Source organism: Schistocerca serialis, chromosome 5, assembly GCF_023864345.2.
Source record: "Schistocerca serialis cubense isolate TAMUIC-IGC-003099 chromosome 5, iqSchSeri2.2, whole genome shotgun sequence".
NCBI lineage: Eukaryota > Metazoa > Arthropoda > Insecta > Orthoptera > Acrididae > Schistocerca > Schistocerca serialis.
Window position 1 is genome coordinate 481,055,625 of NC_064642.1, and position 26,420 is coordinate 481,082,044.

The window sequence follows — 26,420 nt, forward strand, 5'->3', positions numbered from 1 at the left end:
TTTTGTTTTGAATGGGAATATGAAATTTTTTTGTTTTTTTTTTTTTTTTTTGTTTTTGGTATTTCTGTATTTCCCTTGGAATAGTGAACTTATCTTGATTCCTGTATATATTACTCATCCTTAACATGTGAAACAAAAACTTTCTGGTAGTTGAATGTGCTGTTGTTTAGTTGGTATCTTATTTACATTGTATCTTTTTGTTGCATTTATGTAAGATATATTTCGGGTGTGTACAATCAGACACATGCCGTATCATATATATATTACTTATCCTTAATATGTGAAAAACAGTTTTCTGTTTATTGATTGTGCTGTTGTCTATTGCTTTTATTTACATTGTATCTTTATTGTATGTATTTGTACAAGTTATGCTTGAACTATGTACAATTTGACACGTTCCATATCCTTTCGATTCACTCGTTTCCAGGATCTACGGAACATGAAATAAATAAATAAATAAAAGGAGGATATAAGATGAACATCAACAAAAGCAAAATGAGGATAATGGAATGTAATCGAATTAAATCAGGTGATGGTAGGGGAATTACATTAGGAAATGAGACACTTAAAGTAGTAAATGAGTTTTGCTATTTGGGGAGCAAAATAACTGATGATGGTCAAAGTAGGGAAGATATAAAATGTAGACTGGCAATGTCAAGGAAAGTGTTTCTGAAGAAGAGAAATTTGTTAACATCGTGTATAGATTTTAGTGTCAGGAAGTCGTTTCTGAAAGTATTTGTATGGAGTGTAGCCATGTATGGAAGTGAAAAATGCACGATAAATAGTTTAGACAAGAAAAGAATAGAAGCTTTTGAAATGTGGTACTACAGGAGAATGCTGAGGATTAGATGGGTAGAGCACATAACTAATGAGGAAGTACTGAATAGAATTGGGGAGAAGAGGAATTTGTGGCCCAACTTGACTAGAAGAAGGGATTGGTTTCTAGGACACGTTCTGAGGCACCAAAGGATCACCAATACAGTATTGGAGAGAAGTGCGGGAGGTAAAAATTATAAAGAGAGACCAAGAGATGAATACACTAAACAGATTCAGAAGAATGTAGGTTGCAGTGGTTACTCGAAGATAGAGGCTAGCACAGGATAGAGTAGTATGGAGAGCTGCATCAAAAACCAGTCTCTGGACTGAAGACAACAATGACGACAACAACAACAACAACAGTTAAATATGAAGAAAAATGTGGACTAATGCCACTGTATATCAACAGTCTCTTTTGATGGAGTGACTGCTGTATTGTTCTGATGTTTCTTTTAGTCACATAAAAACATTTATGCCACTAAATGATTCAGATTCAGAATATTTTTAATAATCAGTAACACAGTGGTGAGAACTTAACTTTGAGGTAATGAAATACAAATGTAAATGCAGGAAAAGAGTGAGGGGAACTGAGAGAATGAAAAAAGAAATGTATGGTTACAGTAAGAAAATGTAATAATTGTTATTGTTACATTCAAATGACATAAATGAAATAGAGATAATGTAAGCCAAATTGGAGTATTTAAGACACATAGGGTAGGAGAAGCAGAACAACACTAATACAGATGGAAATGGGATGGGACAATCAGCAGCTTTTGATTATAATGAATGAAAACACAATAATTGGTCAGTTTTGATGCCATTGGAATTAATGTGTTACTGATGCGTAGTTTTTCTCTGACATTCATTTTGACTGGCAACTTAAGTTATCAAGCCCAATTATATAATATGCAAGGTTGTTGTTAGATCATATGATCATTTTTCTATTAATAATGTGCTCTAAAATTTTGTATGCAGTTTCCTTAATAAATACTCTTTACTATCTCAGAATACTCACAACATTCAATTTCAATCCTTTGCCTTCCCTCCTACTGACTGCAAGTTTTCATTCTGTTCTATTCCATTTCTTATGCAGTCATGTTACTGTTATAAATTCAAATCATTTTACATCTTCTGTAAGATACTAACAGTTCCTTTTTCTTATTATTTATATTCATCTTGTCGTCATCCCTGTTTAAGAGCAGCTGCCATTCAGTCACTGAGGGGAAATTTTGTTTAAGTCACATTTCCTTTCCTTACTGACATCTAGTGACAATACTATTCTGCAGACACCACCATTCTTAATGAACAATCAGAGACCTTTGTTAACCTCATGTAATAAATTATGCCTATATGTTGAAAACGTTTGCAGTCCTATTACATTTCTTAAAGGCACGCTGTGTGTAACACTCCTTTTCCATTGTGACATATCAGGTTCTATTAGTCATAATTTTTGAGCCAGTCACTTATTTTGGAAGGTACTCATTCTTTCAGACAGGTTATTCAATTGTGAAGACTGTTAAAATTTCAAGAGGCAGAATGGCTGGACAGTACTGAGCTTCAGGAGGGAAAATTCATAGTGCTGCTGGTAGAGATATTTAAAGCAGAAATGTGAAAAATGGAAAAAAAAAATCAAGTGATGTTTCAAATGAGTGAGTGGTTGTACGTAAACGTCTGCAGAGCCATTGGAAAAGCTTAATTTTCTTGAGGAATTCGTGTATGTTTGAACATACAAAATGCTGTAGGACTGTACAGTGTGCGCGCGCCCACCCACACACACACACACACACACACACAGAGCCACTGTCATTCTTGTGTGTGTGTGTGTGTGTGTGTGTGTGTGTGTGTGTGGGGAGGAGTGGGGGGTGGTGGAGGGGAGGCAAAGCCATAGTCGCATAGCTATCCAACATTCTACTTTTAAATGTGTTTGTCCGCTACTCAACACCTCCTAACAAACGTCTGTTGCACAATTCTAGAGCATATTCTATGCTGGAATCCATGCACATTCCTCAAGGAAAATAAGCTTCTCCAATGGCTCAGCAGAGGTTTACAAAAGACCACTCACTCATTTGAATTACAGCTTGCTTTTTCCAGTTTTCACATTTATACATTAAATGTTTCTGCCAGCAGCACTAGGAATTAGCCTCTTGAAACTAACTAGTGGCTACTCATTCAGCCTACTTAAAATTTTAACAGTTTTCCCAATTGACTTACCTGTTTCAAACATGCAGTACCTTCTAAAATAGGTGATTGGCTTAAAAAACTTTGACTTATAGATTCTTACATGTCATAATCGGTAAGGAAATAGGGACTTAGTCCAATAACTTAATCAACAGTCTACTTTTTAAAGTGCCTGTCTACTGCTAAATACCTCCTCTGTGCTATGAGAAGCAGTCAATCTTAATTCATATTCCAGCGCCAAATTTCCATTGTTTGAGTTAAACATATCTTAGGGGTATACTAGTACATTTGCAGAAAATTCCATAGGTTTCTTTCGTAGAAGTCAAATACAGCTAAAAGATTTGTTTAATAATGTACTTAATGATTAATATAGCACTGTTGTCTGTTATGGCTTCAGATTAACCCAAAAAATTGTTAGGTGTTTGTATTCTAATGATTATTGTGTCATAGATCCATCACTGTTTTTTTCCACATTCTCAGGACTGCAATATATGTAATTTTTTGTTTGCATCATGAAGTAATATTAATTACAGCATTTTACTTTACTGATTTTTATATATGTATGAAATGTATAATTTTGTCCATAGGGAGTCCAAGCACTGGACAGTTAGCTTCGGATGTTCCAATGACAGGGCTGTTATCAACCCAGCCAGCACCTGAATATTGGTGTTCTGTTGCCTATTTTGAACTGGACACACAAGTTGGAGAAACGTTCAAGGTGCCTTCATCGTGTCCTAATGTAACTATTGATGGCTATGTTGATCCTTCTGGAGGAAATCGCTTTTGCCTTGGAGCTCTTAGCAATGTACACAGAACTGAACAAAGTGAAAAAGCAAGGTACAAAAATTATATCAAAAGTAATGATTATATATGACAAATACCAAGAGTGTGAATGTTATTTTCAGTGAAGTTTCACTGCAAATAATTTGTAAATAGAGATTGTGACACTAATCTTCATTTCTTTAACTGTTTTTAATGGCAATTTTTAAAGATATAGATCTGATTTATAACCCTTTGAAAATTAAACATTGATTCCAAACCAGTGCAGTTAGTACTTCTTGATACTGTTCATTTTTGGTGCGTTGGTTTGTTTATTCTTTACATTATTGCTTGTCTTTTCTTATCTTCAGTTACTGTGTTTGACCCATTTTCAAACTGCACGACCTACCAGTACTTTCAGGTTATCAGGATTTACTTCTCCTAATCATAACTATTATGTAATTTCTTTTTGTTTTCGGTATCCTTTCTTTAAATTCATGTTTTCCTTTTCCTGGATTTCTTGTTTTTACTTTCCTTTAATATCTCCAATGTCCTCTCCCCCTTTATAAGTTTGATTAACTATCCCAAAGTGATGTGCCTCCATTCTTTTCTTTTAGCTTGTCTTTTGGAGTTTTCATTTTTACTGTCAGTGTATAGTTACACCTTCACTGTTGTATTGCACCACCTAAACCAAGTTGGATACACTGCAGCTCAAGATGCAATCACTTTCTTCTCTTCCTGTGATGTAGCTTTTTTAATACCAAACTGTAATCATTTATTTATACCAGTCTATGAGATATCAACAGTCTGTCATAAAGGCTTCTTCTCTAAATTTTCTCAGTGGTAATTCTTGCGTTCTCTATCATTACTTGTTGCTTCTACATTATCCACCTATGCAACTAAACGCCATACACATTTTGCTTCTTTTTATTTATGAAGCCTCTTCAGTGGCCTGTAATACGTATTTGTTTTATGTGTATAATAATTTCATTTAATTGTGTTAAATAATTTTCCACATATGATATTACAATTTTTGTGTATTCCCAACAGTGTTTCGCAAAAGGAATGTCATCCGACCTCCAGGATTTCCATTTGAGTTCTTGGAGCATTTCTGTAAGAATTGTATGTTGACCAAACCTCCCATTAACAAATCTGGTGACATGCCTCAGCATTGCTTTGATGTAATCCTTTGATCTGATCTCATGGAAATACCAAACACTCAAGCATCACTCAAGAAAGCATTGTACAAGTTTTCTGTAGGGAGTCTCTTTTATATGTGAACTTCAATTCCCTAGTATTCTTCCAATAAATTAAAGTCAATAGTTCGCCTCTCCTACAACTGATCTTACATACTCATTCCATTTCATGTCAGTTTGCAGCACTACATCTAGATATTTAATAGCTGTGACTGCGTCAAATAACACACCACTAGTACTGAATCTGGGCACAACAGAATTTTTTTTATCTTACTTCGTTAACTTTCCTTTTTTCACATTTCGAGCACTCATCACACCAAATAGAAATTTTATTCGGATCATCTGGTTTCCTCCTACAGTCAATCAAAGCAAACAGTTTCCCTGTACATTACAACAGAATCAGCAAACAGTAACAAATTCCTGATCATCCTGTCTTGTCAGATTATTTACTTATACTGTGAACAAGAGCAATCCTATTACACTTCCCTAGGGCACTTCTGTCCCGGACAGTGTACTTAGTTCTATTATTTAAAAAGTCTTCAAGCCACACACACATCTGAGAACCTGTACCGTATGTTCGGACCTTCGTGGATCTGTGGATCTGTGCCAAACACTTTCTAGAAATCTATGAATATGAAATCCGCCTGTTGACTTTCATCCAGTGTTCGCAGGACATCATGCAAGAAATGGGAAGCTAAGTTTCACATGATTTGTCTTATCTCTGAAGGAATTTATTATGCTCGAATTTAGAATTATTCAGCAAACCATTGTTAAGGATATTGGTCTGTACTTTACCTCCATATATGCAAGAGTCAACTGCACTTTTTCCATTCGCTTGGGACTTTCCACTTGGCAAAAATTTTGTGATAAATGCAAGCTAAGTATGGGGCCAGTGCCGAGTGCTGTAAAACTAAATTGACATTCCATCTGGACCAGGCAACTTATTTGTTTTCAGTTCTTTCAGCTGTTTTCAAAGCCAGGGATGCCTATTTCTGTGTCGTCCATATGGGAGTTAGTGTGATGGTCAAATGATATTTACAGTATGTATGTATAAGCGTCCTGCATGAACAGTTTTTTAAATGCAAGATTTAAAATTTCAGCTTTCGTTTTACTGTCTTTTATTGCTGCACCAGACTGATCTATGAGTGACCAAATAGAAGGCTTTGACCTACTTGGAGATTTTATTTAAGACCAGAATTTTCTAGGTTTCTAGTGTGATTTACAATCAGTTTATACTTTGCCCACAATCTCTCCATGCTCATCGTATTGGAAATAAATGATGTTCATTCATTGTCTAAGAAGAATGCTAATTACTGCTTTTCAGCTCTTTCCAGAGTAAAAACTCTCCTAGTCTGAAGGATGTATTTACTAACTTTATTAACCATAGTGGCAAAGACATAGTGTTCACTAATCCCTGTCTCTACTCTGACAGTGTCAATAAGGTCAGATCTATGTTTTGCCACAATGTCTAAAATATTTTCATTGCACGTGGATTGTTGCACTAGTTTCTCAATACAGTTTCTGGAGAAGCGTAGGCTTCCTGCAAGACTTGGTGTGTCTCTGAAAAGGTTTTATTGAGTTTCACGCAAAGTTTAGTGTAGGCATGTTGCGCCTCTACTTCTGCTATCTCAAAATTCTCAAACTGTGGGACACAAAGTTCTACTCAGTACAGCACTGAACAATAGCTAACAGACATACAACAATGAAACTTCTAGCAGTTACACATTAAACACAGGCATGTGCAAGGATGCCAGCTGCATTTCACTCCAACAAACCATTGGTGTGAAATAAAGAATGTTCAGGAATTTTTGGAACAGACTTCTTATATGCAAAACATTAGGAAATATGTAGAGTGTGCGACAACAAAACAGGCTAAAAGTGTTGTTGTATGGTAAAGGAAGCTGGGAAAGAAAGCTGCTATTGTTTTGTTATTTGATTTACTACTTTTAGTAGAGTACACCAAGGCAGATGTACCTGCTGCAACTTGTGTACCTCTACAAATGTTGGCTGTCTCACATATTACATTAACATATGGCAACATGCTAAGGTGTTTATAGAAAAGGCAAAACACTGATTGGAATGCAGGCTCTGAGGCACTGAGTATGTTTAAGGTATTAGTCTCATAAGGGACGTAGATATCTGTGTGATACCAAAAAACTCCCACCACAACTGATGAATGCAGTCCACTTGAACACACAATACCCAAAATCAGACCAACTTTTACTAACAGAACCCACTTCTGATGTCTTTAACAGAAATGTGTTTGTCGTTTATTGCATTTCTATTTGTCAAATGGAAAGATCTTTCAAAATCAGGATCCTATCAATATCCAGAAGGCTGTACTTGTTAAGCAGGAATTATAAAGTTAAAGTTATAAGTGAATACCGTGAAGCGGAATAGACATTTGAATCACTTTATCTACAACAGCAATGAAAAACATAGACCAGAAGGTAAGTACAAGTTTACAGACATAATGAAGTGACACAAAAATTAGAACTTATAACAGCTATAAGTCAGATATTACCTACATTCGCATGAGGTGTATTGTCTTGAGCAGCTAGCTTGGCAGCCTACAAGCTGTGGAAATATCGTAGACCTTGTAGCTACAAATAGGATAGACCTTATCGACAATGTCGGTAAAGAAATGAGGATTAGCAGTCATGATGTCATTATAGCAACTATGATTATGAAAGCTAATAAATCAGTCAAGAAGGTTGGGAGAGTGTTTCTGCTAGGTAGAGCAGACAAGCAGGTATTAACATCTCACTTAGATAGTGAATTGGCATCACTTAGTTCCAGTAAGGTGGATATAGATGAATTATCGGTAAAGTTTAAGCAGATTGAAAATTGTGGTCTGGAGAGTTATGTATTTAGTAAGTTAATAAAGGATGGAAAAGACCCACCATGGTTTAATAAGGAAATTCAGAAGATGCTGAGGAATCAGAGGCTGTTGCACTCTAGGTTCAAAAGAAGACGCACAAGTGACGATAAGCGAAGGTTAGTAGAGATTCATGCATCTGTGAAAAGATCTATGCACAAAGCATACAACTACTACCTCCATCACACCTTAGCAAAATATCTGGCAGAGAACACGAAAAACTCTGCTCTTTTGTAAAATCGCTAATCGGGTCTAGGGCTTCTGTTTGGTCCCCGGTTGACCAGTCAGGTGTGGCAGTTGAAGGTCAGGTGTGGCAGTTGAAGATAGCAAAAGAAATGCCAAAGTTTTAAATTTCAGATTCAAGAAATCGTTTACACAGGAGAACCATACAAACATACCATCATTTGACCATTGGGCAGACCCCCATATGGACAACATAGGAATAAGCACACCTGATGTAGAGAAACAACTGAAAGATTTGAAAGCAAATAAATCATTAGGTCCTTATGGGCCCCAGTTCAGTTTCACAAAGAGTACTCTACAGCATTGGCGCCCTACCTAGTTTGCACTTATTGTGAATCTCTCACCCAGCACAAAGTCCCAAGTGACAGGAATTAAGCACAGGTCACTCCAGTATGTACGAAATGTAAAAGAACGGACCTGCAAAATTACAGACCAATATCCATAGCTTCTGTTTGCTGCAGAATCCTTGAACATATTCTCAGTTCAAATAGAATTAACAATCTTGAGACTAAGAAGTTTATGTCCACAATTCAGCATGGTTTTAGAGAGCACCACTAATGCGAAACTCGGCATGCCCTTTTCTCTCATGATATACTAAGAACTATGGATGAAGTACAACAAGCAGATTTCATATATCTAAATTTCCAGAAATCATTAGCCACAGCACCCCATTGCAGGCTGTTAACGTAGGTATGAGCATATGGAATAAGTTCACTGATATGTGAGTGGCTCCAAGACTTATACTAAGAATAATACAACACAGGATGTTGTCCTCAACGACAAGTGTTCATCACAGATAAGGGTATTGTCAGGAGTGCCCCACGGAAGTGTGATAGGACCGATGTTGTTCTCTATATACATAGATGATTCGGTGAACAGGGTGGGCAACAATCTGCGGTTGTTTGCTGATGATACCGTTGTGTATAGCAAAGTGTCAAAATTGAGTGACTGTTGGAAGATACAAAATAGCTTAGACAAAATTTCCATTTGGTGTGATGAATGGCAGCTAGCCCTAAATGTGGAAAAATGTAAGTTAATGTGTATGAGTAAGAAGAAAAAACCTGTAATGTTTGGATACTGTATTACTAGTGTCCTGATTGACACAGTCAAGTTGTTTAAATATCTGGGCTTAATGTTGCAAAGTGATATGAGGTGGAACGAGGATGTGAAAACTGTGGTAGGGAAGGCAAATGGTCGACTTTGGTTTATTGGGAGAATTTTTGGAAAAGTGTGGTTCATCTGTAAAGGAGATCGTATATAGGATGCTGGTGCGACCTGTTCTTGAGTACTACTCAAGTGTTTGGGATCCATACCAGGTCGAACTGAAGGAAGACGTCGAAACAGTTCAGAGGCTGGCTGCTAGACTTGTTACCAGTAGGTTCGAACTACACGTTAGTGTTATGGAGATGCTTTGGGAACTCAAATGAGAATCCCTGGAGGGAGATTTAGAGAAGATTTAGAGAACCAGTATTTGAAGCTAACTGCCAAATTATTCTACTGGTGCCAACATACATAGTGTATAAGGTCCACAAATATAAGATACCAGAAATTAGGGCTCATACAGAGGCGTACAGTCAGTCATTTTTCCCTCCCTCTATTTGCAAGTGGAACAGGAGAGGAAATGACAAGCAGTGGTACAGGGTACCTTCTGCCACACATTGTACAGTGGCTTGCGGAGTATCTATGTGGATGTAGAGGTAGAAAAATGTACTACATGCAGATTATGAAGTAACAAACAATGCCCTAAAAGGTCATTTTACCATGGTATCCACCAAATGTTACACAGACACTTAAGATTAATAACAACTGTGTACGTCTCACTAGTGCAAAACCATTTACATCTCATTAGTGCATGCCATGACATAAATTGCAGTATACACCAAAATGTAGCACCGCAGGAACCAAAGCCACTCAACACTTAAAATTGTCTTATCATCAGAACTTCTTCACCTATATGAAGTGGAAAAATCAAATAAATATTCTGAAACAAGCAGACAGTTCCCAGGTGGTTAGTTATTAAGTCCAATATGTATTGTAAAATAAAATAATACATTTTATAAAATAATACATTATGTTTTCAGAATTTGGTTCCAGTCTATCAGGCAGACAATGAAATAACAAAGTATTAATTGTGGTAAAGACAAGATGCAAAACTTGCAAACACAGTATGACAGTATTCCATCTCTTCAGCAGACTGAATGTACCCCATTTTTGTGCATAAATCTTGTCTCAATTAGTTTCATTTCTAATGACACTCACTTGGAAGCTGTTGTTGTTGTGGTCTTCAGTCCTGAGACTGGTTTGATGCAGCTCTCCATGCTACTCTATCCTGTGCAAGCTTTTTCATCTCCCAGTACCTACTGCAACCTACATCCTTCTGAATCTGCTTAGTGTATTCATCTCTTGGTCTCCCTCTACGATTTTTACCCTCCACGCTGCCCTCCAATACTAAATTGGTGATCCCTTGATGCCTCAGAACATGTCCTACCAACCGATCCCTTCTTCTGGTCAAGTTGTGCCACAAACTTCTCTTCTCCCCAATCCTATTCAATACTTCCTCATTAGTTACGTGATCTACCCATCTAATCTTCAGCATTCTTCTGTAGCACCACATTTCGAAAGCTTCTATTCTCTTCTTGTCCAAACTATTTATCGTCCATGTTTCACTTCCATACATGGCTACACTCCATACGAATACTTTCAGAAATGACTTCCTGACACATAAATCAATACTGGATGTTAACAAATTTCTCTTCTTCAGAAACGCTTTCCTTGCCATTGCCAGCCTACATTTTATATCCTGTCTACTTCGACCATCATCAGTTATTTTGCTCCCCAAATAGCAAAACTCCTTTACTACTTTAAGTGCCTCATTTCCTAATCTTCAACTGCTCTTCCAAGTCCTTTGCTGTCTCTGACAGAATTACAATGTCATCGGCGAACCTCAAAGTTTTTATTTCTTCTCCATGAATTTTAATACCTACTCTGAACTTTTCTTTTGTTTCCTTTACTGCTTGCTCAATATACAGATTGAACAACATCGGGGAGAGGCTACAACCCTGTCTTACTCCCTTCCCAACCTCTGCTTCCCTTTCATGTCCCTCGACTATTATAACTGCCATCTGGTTTCTGTACAAATTGTAAATAGCCTTTCGCTCCCTGTATTTTACCCCTGCCACCTTTAGAATTTGAAAGAGAGTATTCCAGTCAACATTGTCAAAAGCTTTCTCTAAGTCTACAAATGCTAGAAACGTAGGTTTGCCTTTCCTTAATCTTTCTTCTAAGATAAGTCGTAAGGTCAGTATTGCCTCACGTGTTCCAGTGTTTCTACGGAATCCAAACTGATCTTCCCCGAGGTTGGCCTCTACCAGTTTTTCCATTCGTCTGTAAAGAATTCGTGTTAGTATTTTGCAGCTGTGACTTATTAAGCTGATAGTTCGGTAATTTTCACATCTGTCAACACCTGCTTTCTTTGGGATTGGAATTATTATATTCTTCTTGAAGTCTGTGGGTATTTCGCCTGTTTCATACATCTTGCTCACCAGATGGTAGAGTTTTGTCAGGACTGGCTCTCCCACGGCCGTCAGTAGTTCCAATGGAATATTGTCTACTCCGGGGGCCTTGTTTCGACTCAGGTCTTTCAGTGCTCTGTCAAACTCTTCACGCAGTATCATATCTCCCATTTCATCTTCATCTACATCCTCTTCCATTTCCATAATATTGTCCTCAAGTACATCGCCCTTGTATAAACCCTCTATATACTCCTTCCACCTTTCTGCTTTCCCTTCTTTGCTTAGAACTGGGTTTCCATCTGAGCTCTTGATATTCATACAAGTCGTTCTCTTATCTCCAAAGGTCTCTTTAATTTTGCTGTAGGCGGTATCTATCTTACCCCTAGTGAGATAGGCCTCTACATCCTTACATTTGTCCTCTAGCCATCCCTGCTTAGCCATTTTGCACTTCCTGTCGATCTCATTTTTGAGACGTTTGTATTCCTTTTTGCCTGTTTCACTTACTGCATTTTTATATTTCCTCCTTTCATCAATTAAATTCAATATTTCTTCTGTTACCCAAGGATTTCTACTAGCCCTCGTCTTTTTACCTACTTGATCCTCTGCTGCCTTCACTACTTCATCCCTCAAAGCTACCCATTCTTCTTCTACTGTATTTATTTCCCCCATTCCTGTCAATTGCTCCCTTATGCTCTCCCTGAATCTCTGTACAACCTCCGGTTCTTTTAGTTTATCCAGGTCCCATCTCCTTAAATTCCCACCTTTTTGCAGCTTCTTCAGTTTTAATCTACAGGTCATAACCAATAGATTGTGGTCAGAGTCCACATCTGCCCCTGGAAATGTCTTACAATTTAAAACCTGGTTCCTAAATCTCTGTCTTACCATTATATAATCTATCTGATACCTTTTAGTATCTCCAGGGTTCTTCCATGTATACAACCTTCTTTCATGATTCTTAAACCAAGTGTTAGTTATGATTATGTTGTGCTCTGTGCAAAATTCTACCAGGCGGCTTCCTCTTTCATTTCTGTCCCCCAATCCATATTCACCTACTATGTTTCCTTCTCTCCCTTTTCCTACACTCGAATTCCAGTCACCCATGACTATTAAATTTTCGTCTCCCTTCACAAACTGAATAATTTCTTTTATTTCATCATACATTTCTTCAATTTCTTCGTCATCTGCAGAGCTAGCTTGGAAGCTAATCCGCATAAAAAGCAATATTTGATGGCACTGAAAAGTGTACAAGCATTTTGCAAACTGCTGAACACATCCAAATGGTATGTGTTTTCAGCTACAGCAATAGCAACTTGGCACTGGGAACTGTACAAGCATTCAGCAAACTACCAAACAGGCACAAATGTTATGCATCCACAGCAAAAAAAAAAAATTCTCTCTCTAAATCTGATAATTACCTGACAGTAACACTAATTCACTGCTATGCTGGAGATAAGTGTTTCTTTACCATGCATGTGCAGTGTCATTACTAAGCACATAAATAAGGTCAGAATGTGGGCTTCCTCATAAATTAGCGCCATAATTGACTTGTTTAACAATGTAATTGCAAAAATATGATTTTTCTAAACAGATTGCTTCAACGCTGGCTCAACTGATATGCAGTTGGCGTTTTTGGAATACAAAGAATGAGGGTTGGAACACACCTTGAAATGAACCTGATATGCATTTTAGACATTTCACTACATGTAATGGGCAATTCTTTGTCCTTTCAGCATGGTTTTCAACTTTGGAAATAAAAAAGGAGTCTGTAGGGACCAGGTCTGGAGAGTGCAGAGGGTGAGGCAGCACAGTGATTTTATTTTTTGTGCAGTAGTCAATCCTGGTACAGGCAGGGCAACAAATTTAATGATCCTGTCTCCTCTTGGGGGAAAAAAAGGACATCTTTACATGGGCCATTTCAACAAGAATTATTCTCTATCTTTACAAACTGTATAAACATTACCTGCCACCAGTCAAACTTTACCTCAGTCCATTAAACAACTGCTGTTACTACAGCTCTAAGCTTTCTCATTACTTAATACCGCCAACCAAAGCATCCTATGTGAAAACGCTCAACACCTAACTCAGTTACTTCAGCATCACTTAATTTTTACAATATAATTCTATAAAACAGTGTTTATGAGATACAAAACAATACTTGTTACCTCTAACAGCAATAACAAGCAAGAGTGAGTAGCCATGTTTTTTTTTTTTTTTTTTTTTTTTTTTTCCTTTTCTTATACAACAAAAAATCCCAAGTACATCAAATTTGTAACAGAGAAAGTGCTCCATCACACATGCACAGTTACAGGAACAATCACTCACACTGGACACCACTCCCCCAGCATCCAAAATTGCTTCATTTGATGTCACAACTCAGTTCAGCTCACAGCAGTCTCATAGTACTTGTAGTACATCTCACGTGTTTCATAGAAATCAAAATGACAGATGAGTATAAGTATCTTGTTCTCAACATTTTATTTAAAACTAAGAAACAGTAAATTCATAACTTGGATTGCTGTTTTTCATGTGTGATGAATAAAACTGCTTAGAAGGTTGTAAAAACAAGGAGGTTGGGGGGGGGGGGGGGTGTATGGAGGGCAGTTCCAATAACTCTATGGAAAAGAGAAACAGTAGTTTATAACGTGTTCTTATGACAAACAAACTGCAAAAATGCAACTGGACAGAAGCACCAAGACTTTCAAATAACCTTGTGCCTGGATTTTCTGATGAGAGTTGCTAAGAAATCACATTGTTAGATTAGGACTCTCAAAACTTTACCAGACATTGCTCACCAAATAAGAAATAACAATCTTTTTTAATATGTCGTGATAAGTGGACTGTGCTTTTGTTTGTACAATTGTCACAAAAAGTCACAATGAAAACACAGCATTGTTACTGCCATAATCACCAGAAAGGACAAATGCTTTTAAAAAAATGATGCTGTGATTGTCTTCCTTCCTTTTCTGGTAATATGAAATTTTGTTTCAGGTTACATATAGGAAAAGGTGTGATGCTAGATTTGAGAGGAGAAGGAGACGTTTGGTTGCGATGCTTAAGTGACCATTCTGTATTTGTTCAGAGTTACTACCTAGATCGGGAAGCTGGCAGAGCTCCAGGGGATGCTGTACATAAGATTTATCCTAGTGCCTATATAAAGGTATGTAAGTTTCAGTCTGTATTATTTCCCCAAGGATAATTGTTGCTGACATATATCACATTGAAATTGTGTACGAACACCAAAACCTCCCCCTAAAATAGGTGTGCTTGTAACTAATGGCTTCTGGTAGAATACTACTATGTACATCACTTGAAATGTAACAGATTTGTCACTTTGTGTGAAGACAAATGTGAAGTGTATTCGTGTAAGTAATTACATAAGAGTAAGTTTATTACATGGCAGTATGCCAATGCCTTCTTTGTAGGAGCCATTATATGTACTTGCCTTGGAAGATGTTTTTGATTTAGTTCTTAGAATTACAGGCAGTTGTAGAAGTATTTCTAAGCTATTGTTCAAAAACTCAATAGAGGGACTGTGAGAAAGAAAGGTCTAGGGCAGTAAAAATGCAGCACCAGAAATGTTGGGTTATCACTAATGCCAGACGTATTGTGCTCTTACTTTTATTTTGATTACTCTCTTAGATACTGAAGAAAATTGTAAATAATATCAGTATTACATTGTTGTGTTGGAACTTGAAACTCCACCGATTAAATTCTTGCATAGTTAGCAGTTGAATACTATAGCAGCCTAACCTTTATTTTTATGACCTCGATATAACAGGTAAGTGCTAATAGGTTTTGCCCACTAAGGGAGTCACTTCAGTCATGTTTTGGCTCCTCGGTAATGCTACATTGAAAGACTAGAGGTTTTGTATTAATCCAGCTCACAAACATTTTGTACAAAATAAAGTTATATATTCTCATATACAGCCAGTCACTGCCATTTCTATTCTTACATTTCCATTCTTAAACTCAACACAGGTCAGACGCATTGAAATATCATCAAACACTGTCCTCATGACAACCCATTGGCCAGCACAGTACACGCGAACACGTAATATCGGCATTCTGTATTTATAATCACTTTCAGGTAAAAACACATTGTCACCATTCAGTATATGTCTTACATTTGCTGGGGTTCAACCCACAGTGAATGACCCCAAATCACTGACTTAACTGCATTTTCACAACACTAACCACTCACTAGCAGCACTCGGCACTTGACTATCAATTCTTGGCATACCCTTGACCTGTTTGAGTAAAATAATGCTTATCTTTAAGTGTGGAACCATGGATCCCTTACATCCCCACCCTAAAATACTTCTTTGGAGCCATATGTGAAAAAGAAAATAGAAAAAGTTGTTAAGGATTACAAAAAATATAAAGAACATTAAATTCAAGCAAAAACAATAAAATGAAATGTATCATGGATAAATTCCCTCTGACTCTAGTAGTGAACTGCCTTTACAGAAATATCAGACAAAAATTCTATATATCTTAATTAAAAATGGCAAATAATTTCACAAATTTTTGTTTTACGTTCAGTTACGATGAATCTGCCCTTTCAGTAGTTTGCTTAGGCCGTCAAACCACATAATTGTCACTGGTTATCATATTAGCAGCACAGCGTGAAACACACTAACTCAATTTAATTCAGCTACCCCTTTGGATTGCCATTCTTTTAGCAGGGCTTTTGACATTCGTGTTACCATCGTTATTTCAGCTTGCCTGAGACACAACTCATGAGAGAGAGAGAAAAAATACAGTAGTTCAGTAACTACTCCATTCCTATCTCTACCAGACTGTTGATATGCAATGTTGTTGTTGTGGTCTTCAGTCCTGAGACTGGTTTGATGCAGCTCTCCATGCTACTCTATCCTGTGCAAGCTGCTTCATCTCCCAATATCTACTGCAACCTACATCCTTCTGAATCTGCTTAGTGTATTCATCTCTTGGTCTCCCTCTACGATTTTTACCCTCCACGCTTCCCTCCAATGCTAAATTTGTGATCCCTTGATGCCTCAAAACAAGTCCTACCAACCGATCCCTTCTTCTAGTCAAGTTGTGCCACAAACTTCTCTTCTCCCCAATCCTATTCAATACCTCCTCATTAGTTACGTGATCTACCCACCTTATCTTCAGCATTCTTCTGTAGCACCACATTTCGAAAGCTTCTATTCTCTTCTTGTCCAAACTGGTTATCGTCCATGTTTCACTTCCATACATGGCTACACTCCATACAAATACTTTCAGAAACGACTTCCTGACACTTAAATCTATAGTCGATGTTAACAAATTTCTCTTCTTCAGAAACGATTTCCTTGCCCTTGCCAGTCTACATTTTATATCCTCTCTACTTTGACCATCATCAGTTATTTTACTCCCTAAATAGCAAAACTCCTTTACTACTTTAAGTGTCTCATTTCCTAATCTAATCCCCTCAGCATCACCCGATTTAATTTGACTACATTCCATTATCCTTGTTTTGCTTTTGTTGATGTTCATCTTATATCCTCCTTTCAAGACACTGTTCATTCCGTTCAACTGCTCTTCCAAGTCCTTTGCTGTCTCTGACAGAATTACAATGTCATCGGCGAACCTCAAAGTTTTTACTTCTTCTCCATTAATTGTAATACCTACTCCGAATTTTTCTTTTGTTTCCTTTACTGCTTGCTCAATATACAGATAGAATAACATCGGGGAGAGGCTACAACCCTGTCTCACTCCTTTCCCAACCACTGCTTCCCTTTCATACCCCTTGACTCTTATAACTGCCATCTGGTTTCTGTACAAATTGTAAATAGCCTTTCGCTCCCTGTATTTTAACCCTGCCACCTTCAGAATTTGAAAGAGAGTATTCCAGTTAACGTTGTCAAAAGCTTTCTCTAAATCTACAAATGCTAGAAATGTAGGTTTGCCTTTTCTTAATCTTTCTTCTAAGATAAGTCGTAAGGTTAGTATTGCCTCACGTGTTCCAACATTTCTACGGAATCCAAACTGATCTCCCCCGAGGTCCGCTTCTACCAGTCTTTCCATTCGTCTGTAAAGAATTCGCGTTAGTATTTTGCAGCTGTGACTTATTAAACTGATAGTTCGGTAATTTTCACATCTGTCAACACCTGCTTTCTTTGGTATTGGAATTATTATATTCTTCTTGAAGTCTGTGGGTATTTCGCCTGTCTCATACATCTTGCTCACCAGATGGTAGAGTTTTGTCATGACTGGCTCTCCCAAGGCCATCAGTAGTTCTAATGGAATGTTGTCTACTCCCGGGGCCTTGTTTCGACTCAGGTCTTTCAGTGCTCTGTCAAACTCTTCACGCAGTATCTTATCTCCCATTTCATCTTCACCTACATCCTCTTCCATTTCCATAATATTGTCCTCAAGTACATCGCCCTTGTATAAACCCTCTATATACTCCTTCCACTTTTCTGCCTTCCCTTCTTTGCTTAGAACTGGGTTGCCATCTGAGCTCTTGATATTCATACAAGTGGTTCTCTTATCTCCAAAGGTCTCTTTAATTTTCCTGTAGGCAGTATCTATCTTACCCCTAGTGAGACAAGCCTCTACATCCTTACATTTGTCCTCTAGCCATCCCTGCTTAGCCATTTTGCACTTTCTGTCGATCTCATTTTTGAGACGTTTTTATTCCCTTTTGCCTGCTTCATTTACTGCATTTTTATATTTTCTCCTTTCATCAATTAAATTCAATATTTCTTCTGTTACCCAAGGATTTCTACTAGCCCTCGTCTTTTTACCTACTTGATCCTCTGCTGCCTTCACTACTTCATCCCTCAAAGCTACCCATTCTTCTTCTACTGTATTTCTTTCCCTCATTCCTGTCAATTGTTCCCTTATGCTCTCCCTGAAACTTTGTACAGCCTCTGGTTCTTTCAGTTTATCCAGGTCCCATCTCCTTAAATTCCCACCTTTTTGCAGTTTCTTCAGTTTCAATCTGCAGTTCATAATCAATAGATTGTGGTCAGAATCCACATCTGCCCCTGGAAATGTCTTACAATTTAAAACCTGGTTCCTAAATCTCTGTCTTACCATTATATAATCTATCTGATACCTATTAGCATCTCCAGGATTCTTCCAGGTATACAACTTTCTTTTATGATTCTTGAACCAAGTGTTAGCTATGATTAAGTTATGCTCTGTGCAAAATTCTATCAGGCGGCTTCCTCTTTCATTTCTGTCTCCCAATCCATATCCACCTACTATGTTTCCTTCTCTCCCTTTTCCTACACTCGAATTCCAGTCACCCATGACTATTAAATTTTCGTCTCCCTTCACAATCTGAATAATTTCTTTTATTTCATCATACATTTCTTCAATTTCTTCGTCATCTGCAGAGCTAGTTGGCATATAAACTTGTACTACTGTAGTAGGCATGGGCTTTGTGTCTATCTTGGCCACAATAATGCGTTCACTATGCTGTTTGTAGTAGCTAACCCGCACTCCTATTTTTTTATTCATTATTAAACCTACTCCTGCATTACCCCTATTTGATTTTGTATTTATAACCCTGTAATCACCTGACCAAAAGTCTTGTTCCTCCTGCCACCAAACTTCACTAATTCCCACTATATCTAACTTTAACCTATCCATTTCCCTTTTTAAATTTTCTAACCTACCTGCCCGATTAAGGGATCTGACATTCCACGCTCCGATCCGTAGAATGCCAGTTTTCTTTCTCCTGATAACGACGTCCTCTTGAGTAGTCCCCGCCCGGAGATCCGAATGGGGGACTATTTTACCTCCGGAATATTTTACCTAAGAGGATGCCATCATCATTTAATCATACAGTAAAGCTGCATGTCCTCGGGAAAAATTACGGCTGTAGTTTCCCCTTGCTTTCAGCCGTTCGCAGTACCAGCACAGCAAGGCCGTTTTGGTTAATGTTACAAGGCCAGATCAGTCAATCATCCAGACTGTTGCCCCTGCAACTACTGAAAAGGCTGCTGCCCCTCTTCAGGAACCACATGTTTGTCTGGCCTCTCAACAGATACCCCTCCGTTGTGGTTGCACCTACGGTACGGCCATCTGTATCGCTGAGGCACGCAAGCCTCCCCACCAACGGCAAGGTCCATGGTTCATGGGAGAAGTATATGCAATATATGCAATATGTGAAATAAAACATAGTTCTCTAATACATCAAATTGTACAACTAATTTACAGTTATCCTATGAGACCAAGACGCTGCTGTGTCATCATCATCATCATGTAAGACTGATTATGCCTTTCAGCGTTCAGTCTGGAGCATAGCCCCCCTTATACAGTTCCTCCATGATCCCCTATTCAGTGCTAACATTTTTGCCTCTTCTGATGTTAAACCTATTACTTCAAAATCATTCTTACCCGAATCCAGGTACCTTCTCCTCGGTCTGCCCCGACTCCTCCTACCCTCTACTGCTGAATCCATGAGTCCCTTAAGTAACCTTGCTTCTCCCATGCGTGTAACATGACCCCACCATCTAAGCCTGTTCGCCCTGACTGCTACATCTATAGATTTCATTCCCAGTTTTTCTTTGATTTCCTCATTGTGGACACCCTCCTGCCATTGTTCCCATCTACTAGTACCTACAATCATCCTAGCTACTTTCATATCCGTAACCTCAACCTTGTTGATAAGGTAAACCTGAATCCACCCAGCTTTCGCTCCCGTACAACAAAGTTGGTCGAAAGATTGAACGGTGCACAGATAACTTAGTCTTGGTACTGACTTCCTTCTTGCAGAAGAGAGTAGATTGTAGCTGAGCGCTCACTGCATTAGCTTTGCTACACCTCGCTTCCAGTTCTTTCACTATGTTGCCATCCTGTGAGAATATGCATCCTAAGTACTTGAAACCGTCCACCTGTTCTAACTTTGTTCCTCCTATTTGGCACTCAATCCGTTTATATTTCTTTCCCACTGACATTACTTTCATTTTGGAGATGCTAATCTTCATACCATAGTCCTTACATTTCTGATCTAGCTCTGAAATATTACTTTGCAAACTTTCAATCGAATCTGCCATCACAACTAAGTCATCCGCATATGCAAGACTGCTTATTTTGTGTTCACATATCTTAATCTCACCCAGCCAGTCTATTGTTTTCAACATATGATCCATAAATAATATGAACAACAGTGGAGACAGGTTGCAGCCTTGTCTTACCCCTGAAACTACTCTCAACCATGAACTCAATTTACCGTCAACTCTAACTGCTGCCTGACTATCCATGTAAAGACCTTTAATTGCTTGCAAAAGTTTGCCTCCTATTCCATAATCTTGTAGAACAGACAATAACTTCCTCCTAGGAACCCGGTCATATGCCTTTTCTAGATCTATAAAGCATAGATAAAATTCCCTGTTCCACTCATAACACTTCTCCATTATTTGCCGTAAGCTAAAGATCTGGTCCTGACAACCTCTAAGAGGCCTAAACCCACACTGATTTTCATCCAATTGGCCCTCAACTAATACTCGCACTTTCCTTTCAACAATACCTGAGAAGATTTTACCCACAACACTGATTAAAGAGATACCTCTGTAGTTGTTACAATCTTTTCTGTTTCCATGTTTAAAGATTGGTGTGATTACTGCTTTTGTCCAGTCTGATGGAACCTGTCCCGACTCCCAGGCCATTTCAATTATCCTGTGTAGCCATTTAAGACCTGACATTCCACTGTATTTGATGAGTTCCGACTTAATTTCATCCACCCCAGCCGCTTTATTGCACTGCAATCTATTGACCATTTTTTCCACTTCCTCAAATGTGATCCTATTTCCATCATCATTCCTGTCCCATTCTACCTCGAAATCTGAAACATTACTGATCGCATTTTCACCTACATTGAGCAACTCTTCAAAATATTCCCTCCATCTGCCCAAGGCATCCACAGGATTCACCAGCAGTTTTCCTGACCTGTCCAAAATACTTGTCATTTCCTTCTTACCTCCCTTTCGAAGACTGCTAATTACACTCCAGAATGGTTTTCCAGCAGCTTGGCCCATAGTCTCCAACCTGTTTCCAAAGTCTTCCCACGATTTCTTCTTGTATGCTGCAATTATCTGTTTGGCTTTGTTTCTTTCTTCAACATAACTTTCTCTGTCTACCTGGGTTCTGGTATGTAGCCATTTTTGATACGCCTTCTTTTTCCTTTTACAGGCTGCTTTGACTGTGTCATTCCACCAAGCTGTTTGCTTCTTCCTACTTTTACACACTACTGTTCCAAGACATTCTTTAGCCACTTCTAGTACTGTGTCCCTGTACCTTGTCCATTCCTTTTCCAATGACTGTAATTGACTACATTCAACTAACTGGTACCTTTCTGAGATCGGTTATGTACTTGTGCCTGATTTCCTTATCCTGAAGTTTCTCCACTCTTATCCTCCTACATATGGCCCTGACCTCCTGCACTTTCAGCCTCACAGTCCCAATTTCACTGCAGATTAAATAATGATCAGTGTCCTCAAAGAATCCCCTGAATACACGTGTGTCCCTCACAGCCTTCCTGAATTCCTGATCTGTTATTATATAGTCAATGACAGATCTGGTTCCCCTGCCTTTCCAAGTATACCGGTGAATGTTCTTATGTTTAAAAAAGGAGTTTGTGATTACTAAGCCCATACTGGCACAGAAATCCAAGAGTTGTTTCCCGTTCCTGTTGGCCTCCATATCCTCTCCAAATTTACCCATAACCTTTTCATACCCTTCTGTTCGATTTCCAATCCTGGCGTTAAAATCACCCATGAGCAGAACACTGTCCTTGTCCTTTACTCTTAACAACTACATCACTGAGTGCCTCATAAAAACTATCCATCTTATCTTGATCTGTCCCTTCACAGACGCTGCTGTGTTTGATTATATTTTTTATTATGATAGGTCTGTTTCAGCAAGATTGCCATCTTCATGTTATCTGTGGAAAATACATAGTCTGGTACAATATTGCAGATTTTGAAGTAGATAATGTAATGCATTATGGAATTATGTTTTGCTAAGTACAGCAGGTCTTGATATCAATATGACATGACATCTCAGTTGCTGTCACTGCTGTATAAATTTGCGCCTTTGATGTTGGTGGAACTAGAGTGGGTGTCAAATTTTAGTTGGAGCAGTTATTTCTAAAGCTGTCGAGTTGTTATTTCTTAATGACTTTACTTGACTGCCATATTGGCATTTGAGTCAGCTATTTATATGGTTACAGGCTGTTTCTATGGTATTCTGCTGGTCATATTTTTTTCTTACCAGTAAAATGATATTGCTTGTATGATTCGTGTTCATGTGGTTCTACATTCATGTAATTTAATCATACTGTTCGTTTTTTGTGAGTTATGCCAGATAGTGTCGCAATGTTTGAGGTTTATGACAGTTTCTCAATGTTGTTCTGTTCTCAGATGTATGCCTTCCAGTGGTTATTTTTAATTCCATGGTAACATGATCTCTGATGTGTTTATAGATTTTGTTTTCCTGCTCATCTCATGTCTGGGAGGAGGATAATTCTTTACTTTTTATAATATCAGTCAAAAATGTAGGTCATAACTTAATGCTTTAAACATGTCTTAAAGAATTACAACACTGTTGTAACTAATGTGGTTGCACAGAAAGAAATTTTGGAAGCAGTGGCCATTTTACTCTTCCATAGAATATTTATTGTGGCTAAACAGCTGTTAGTATCGCCAGCGCAGTTACTTTGCTATGGCACTTTCTTATTTCATTGATATTTGATTCAAAGTTGTGAAGTGTTGGCACTTTTTATTCATTAAATAGTGCCAGAATTCTACTTCTGAACCCAGACAACTTTGCCATTTACAAAACATTGATAGCATTTATCATTTTTTTAAAAATGATGTCCTTCAGATGGCATCCTCCTGTATGAATACATTCGTGAACTCTTCTGTTGAGATTCCTCATTGACTGCTGCAACATCTCAGCTGGGATACTGTGAGTTGCATCCTGAATTCTCTGTTTTAACTCACCCAGGGTTCTTGGTCGAGTCGTATAGACTTTGCTCCTGAGGTAGCCCCACAAGAAAAAAATCACAAACAGATAAATTTGGTGATCTAGGGGACCAGGGAATGTTACCAAATCGTGAGATCACATGGTTGCCAAACAATTCTCCCACATATGCCATTGATTGTAATGCAGTGTGTGATGTCGCTCCGTCCTGTTGAAACGAGGCTTCTTGAATGTTTGGAAAGTTGTTCAATGCAGTTGTAACGAAAGTTCCTAACATCTGCGTGTAACGATAGGCATTGACAGTTATTGTTTTTCCCTGTTCATTTGCGAAAAAAAAAACAGTCTGATAATTCCATGAGATGAAATACCACACCACACTGTCACTTTACTAGTGTGTAAAGGGTGCTGATGAACGTCATTAGGATTTGTGTTTTTTGCCCAGTAATGGTTGTTCTGTTTATTCACATAACCTGTGAGATGAAAATGTGCCTCACCTGACATCCTCTACTTGTTTAGAAATTCATCGTCATTAAACTTTTTGTTATCATTTATTGACAGAATCCTAATCATAAACGGTAATCATTGTCCTCCAGTTGTTGCACCATTAGTTTGTATGGATGAAATTTTAAATCAAGATGTAGAATTCTACGAACACACTCCTGGGACATTCCAACCACTGTTGCTTGCTTACGAATTGAACGCTGTGGGCTCCATAAGACTGACACGCGTACAACATCAATGTATGATGGAGACCGTACACTTCTTGGGTGTCCTGTTGGTTGCATCTCAAGGTTAGATCCAGTCTCTTCAAAGTTATTAATCCAACATTTTATCGCACAACTTGACAGAACGGCATCATGACGTCCTAAATTATAAAAATATCGAAACTCCCTCTGCTCCGCTACCAAACTATCATTGTTTTTATAAAACATTTTTATGGCTAACGCACGCTGTTGTCCGTTCCACTGATCCATGATTAGTGAAATGGCAGATTGTTTACTTGCTAACTGTCATGAACCCGCAGTACTGTCACCTGCCCATGGCTGCCATTACTCATTTCAAACATTCTCGTTATTCTGTGTCACCCTGTACATGTATTGTCGACCTTGACAGCTAACTAAATAATTTCTTTGCCATTCGTGAGTAACCCATTACTTGTTGTCATCATACTTTTCTCATCATCACTTACATAGAAATACAGACAGGACAAGTTGTGTGAAAATAAATTACATTATTCAAAAATTGGTGCTTAAATACTTCATATCCCATGCTCCTGACACCATTCATTTCCCCTAAATCTCCACTACACATTTCTCTCTCACCTCCATATCATCTTTACCTCAAATATTTACTCCTTCAACATCCATTAATCCTCCTTATTCACCTTAAAAAATGCATAAGAATTAATCCAGGCTCCTTAACTTTTCCATGCATCATTTATCTCATCACATTAATCAGCCTTACACATCACATTACTCATCTAAACAAATAACTCCTTGTCTGTATGTCATTTTAAACATTTTCCTATTTATCACTACCATCAGCTGTTATGTAACTTCAACTCTTTACAGTTTCTCCGTTTGCGACTTGTAAAAAAAAATCTACTAGATCTCGCTGAACTCTTTACTGAAACTAATTAGTGTATTTCAATATTTTATAGATTATGTTTTTCAAATCTGGCACTTGTCTCTATTCTTTTAGCACAACTACATCTGTAATATGTTTACATTAAATAATTACACAAATGATGGATTCTTTGATATCTCAGTTATTACTTTAATGTTGTCTTCATATTATTATGATGAATGTATCACAGGTCAGATGTAGAAGTAACTTCAGGTGACCCCAGGGAAGTGTGTTGGCACCCTTGCTGTTTATATTGTATGTCAATGAGCTTGCAGACAATATTAGTAGTAACCTCAAACTTTTTGCAGACGATGCAGTTATCTGTGTGAAATACTCTGTGAAAGAAGCTGCATAAATATTCAGCCAGAGCTTAAGATTTCAAAGTGGTGCAAGGATTGGCCAACTTACTTTAAATGTTCAGAAATGTAAAACTGTACACTTCACAAAATGGGAAAATGTAGTATCTTATGACTATAATATCAGTGAGTCACTGTTCGGTTTGGCCAACTCATACAAATATCTGGGTGTAGCACTTTCTAGGAATATGATATGGAATGATCACATTGGATCAGTTGTGGGTAAAGCTAGTGGTAGACTTCAGTGAATGCTGGGGAAGAGCTATCAGTGTACAAAGAAAATTGCTTACAAATCATTTGTGTGACCAGTTCTAGGATCGTGTTCAAGTGTGTGTGGGACCTGTACCAAATAGGACTAACAGGGGATGTTGAATGTATACAGAGAAGGGCAGCATGAATGGTCACAGGTTTGGTTGTTCCCTGGGAGAGTGTCACAGAGATACTGAAGGAACTGAACTGTAAGACTCTTGAAGATATACGTAAACCATCCCAAGCAACACTATTAACAAAGTTTCAAGAAATGGCTTTAAATGATTACTCTGGTAGTACACTACAAACCGCTACGTACTGTTCACATAGAGATCATGAGGATAAGATTAGACTAATTACTGCACACACAGAGGCATTCAGTCATTCATTCTTCCTGTGCTCCATATGTGAATGGAATGGGAAGAAACCCTAGTAACTGGTACAATGGGATGTACCCTCTGTCATGCACCTCACAGTGATTTGCAGAGTATAGTTGTAGATCTAGATGGTAGGTCTTACTAAACATTCCTAATTGAAATACTTGAACCATCACTGCTTAACTTATTTAATGGCACAGTTTTGTTAAACTGTCTGTAGGAAACATGGGAGAGGAGTGAAACTTGAAAACAAGAAGTAAGGTTTCACCCAGCTGCGTGTGTACCAG

At 38.0% G+C, this 26,420-nt stretch overlaps 1 protein-coding gene across 3 annotated transcripts in view; it reads left to right on the forward strand.

Annotated features, from left to right (window-relative positions):
- The window catches only part of LOC126481087 (mothers against decapentaplegic homolog 4), a 167,435-nt gene that overhangs the window by 87,604 nt on the left and 53,411 nt on the right, over window positions 1-26,420 (forward strand). For all 3 annotated transcript variants that reach the window (XM_050104589.1, XM_050104588.1, XM_050104590.1), the window contains 2 exons: window positions 3,582-3,831; window positions 14,571-14,739. In XM_050104589.1, coding sequence (XP_049960546.1) covers window positions 3,582-3,831; window positions 14,571-14,739 — 419 coding nt within the window. The remainder of the gene's footprint in view (window positions 1-3,581; window positions 3,832-14,570; window positions 14,740-26,420) is intronic.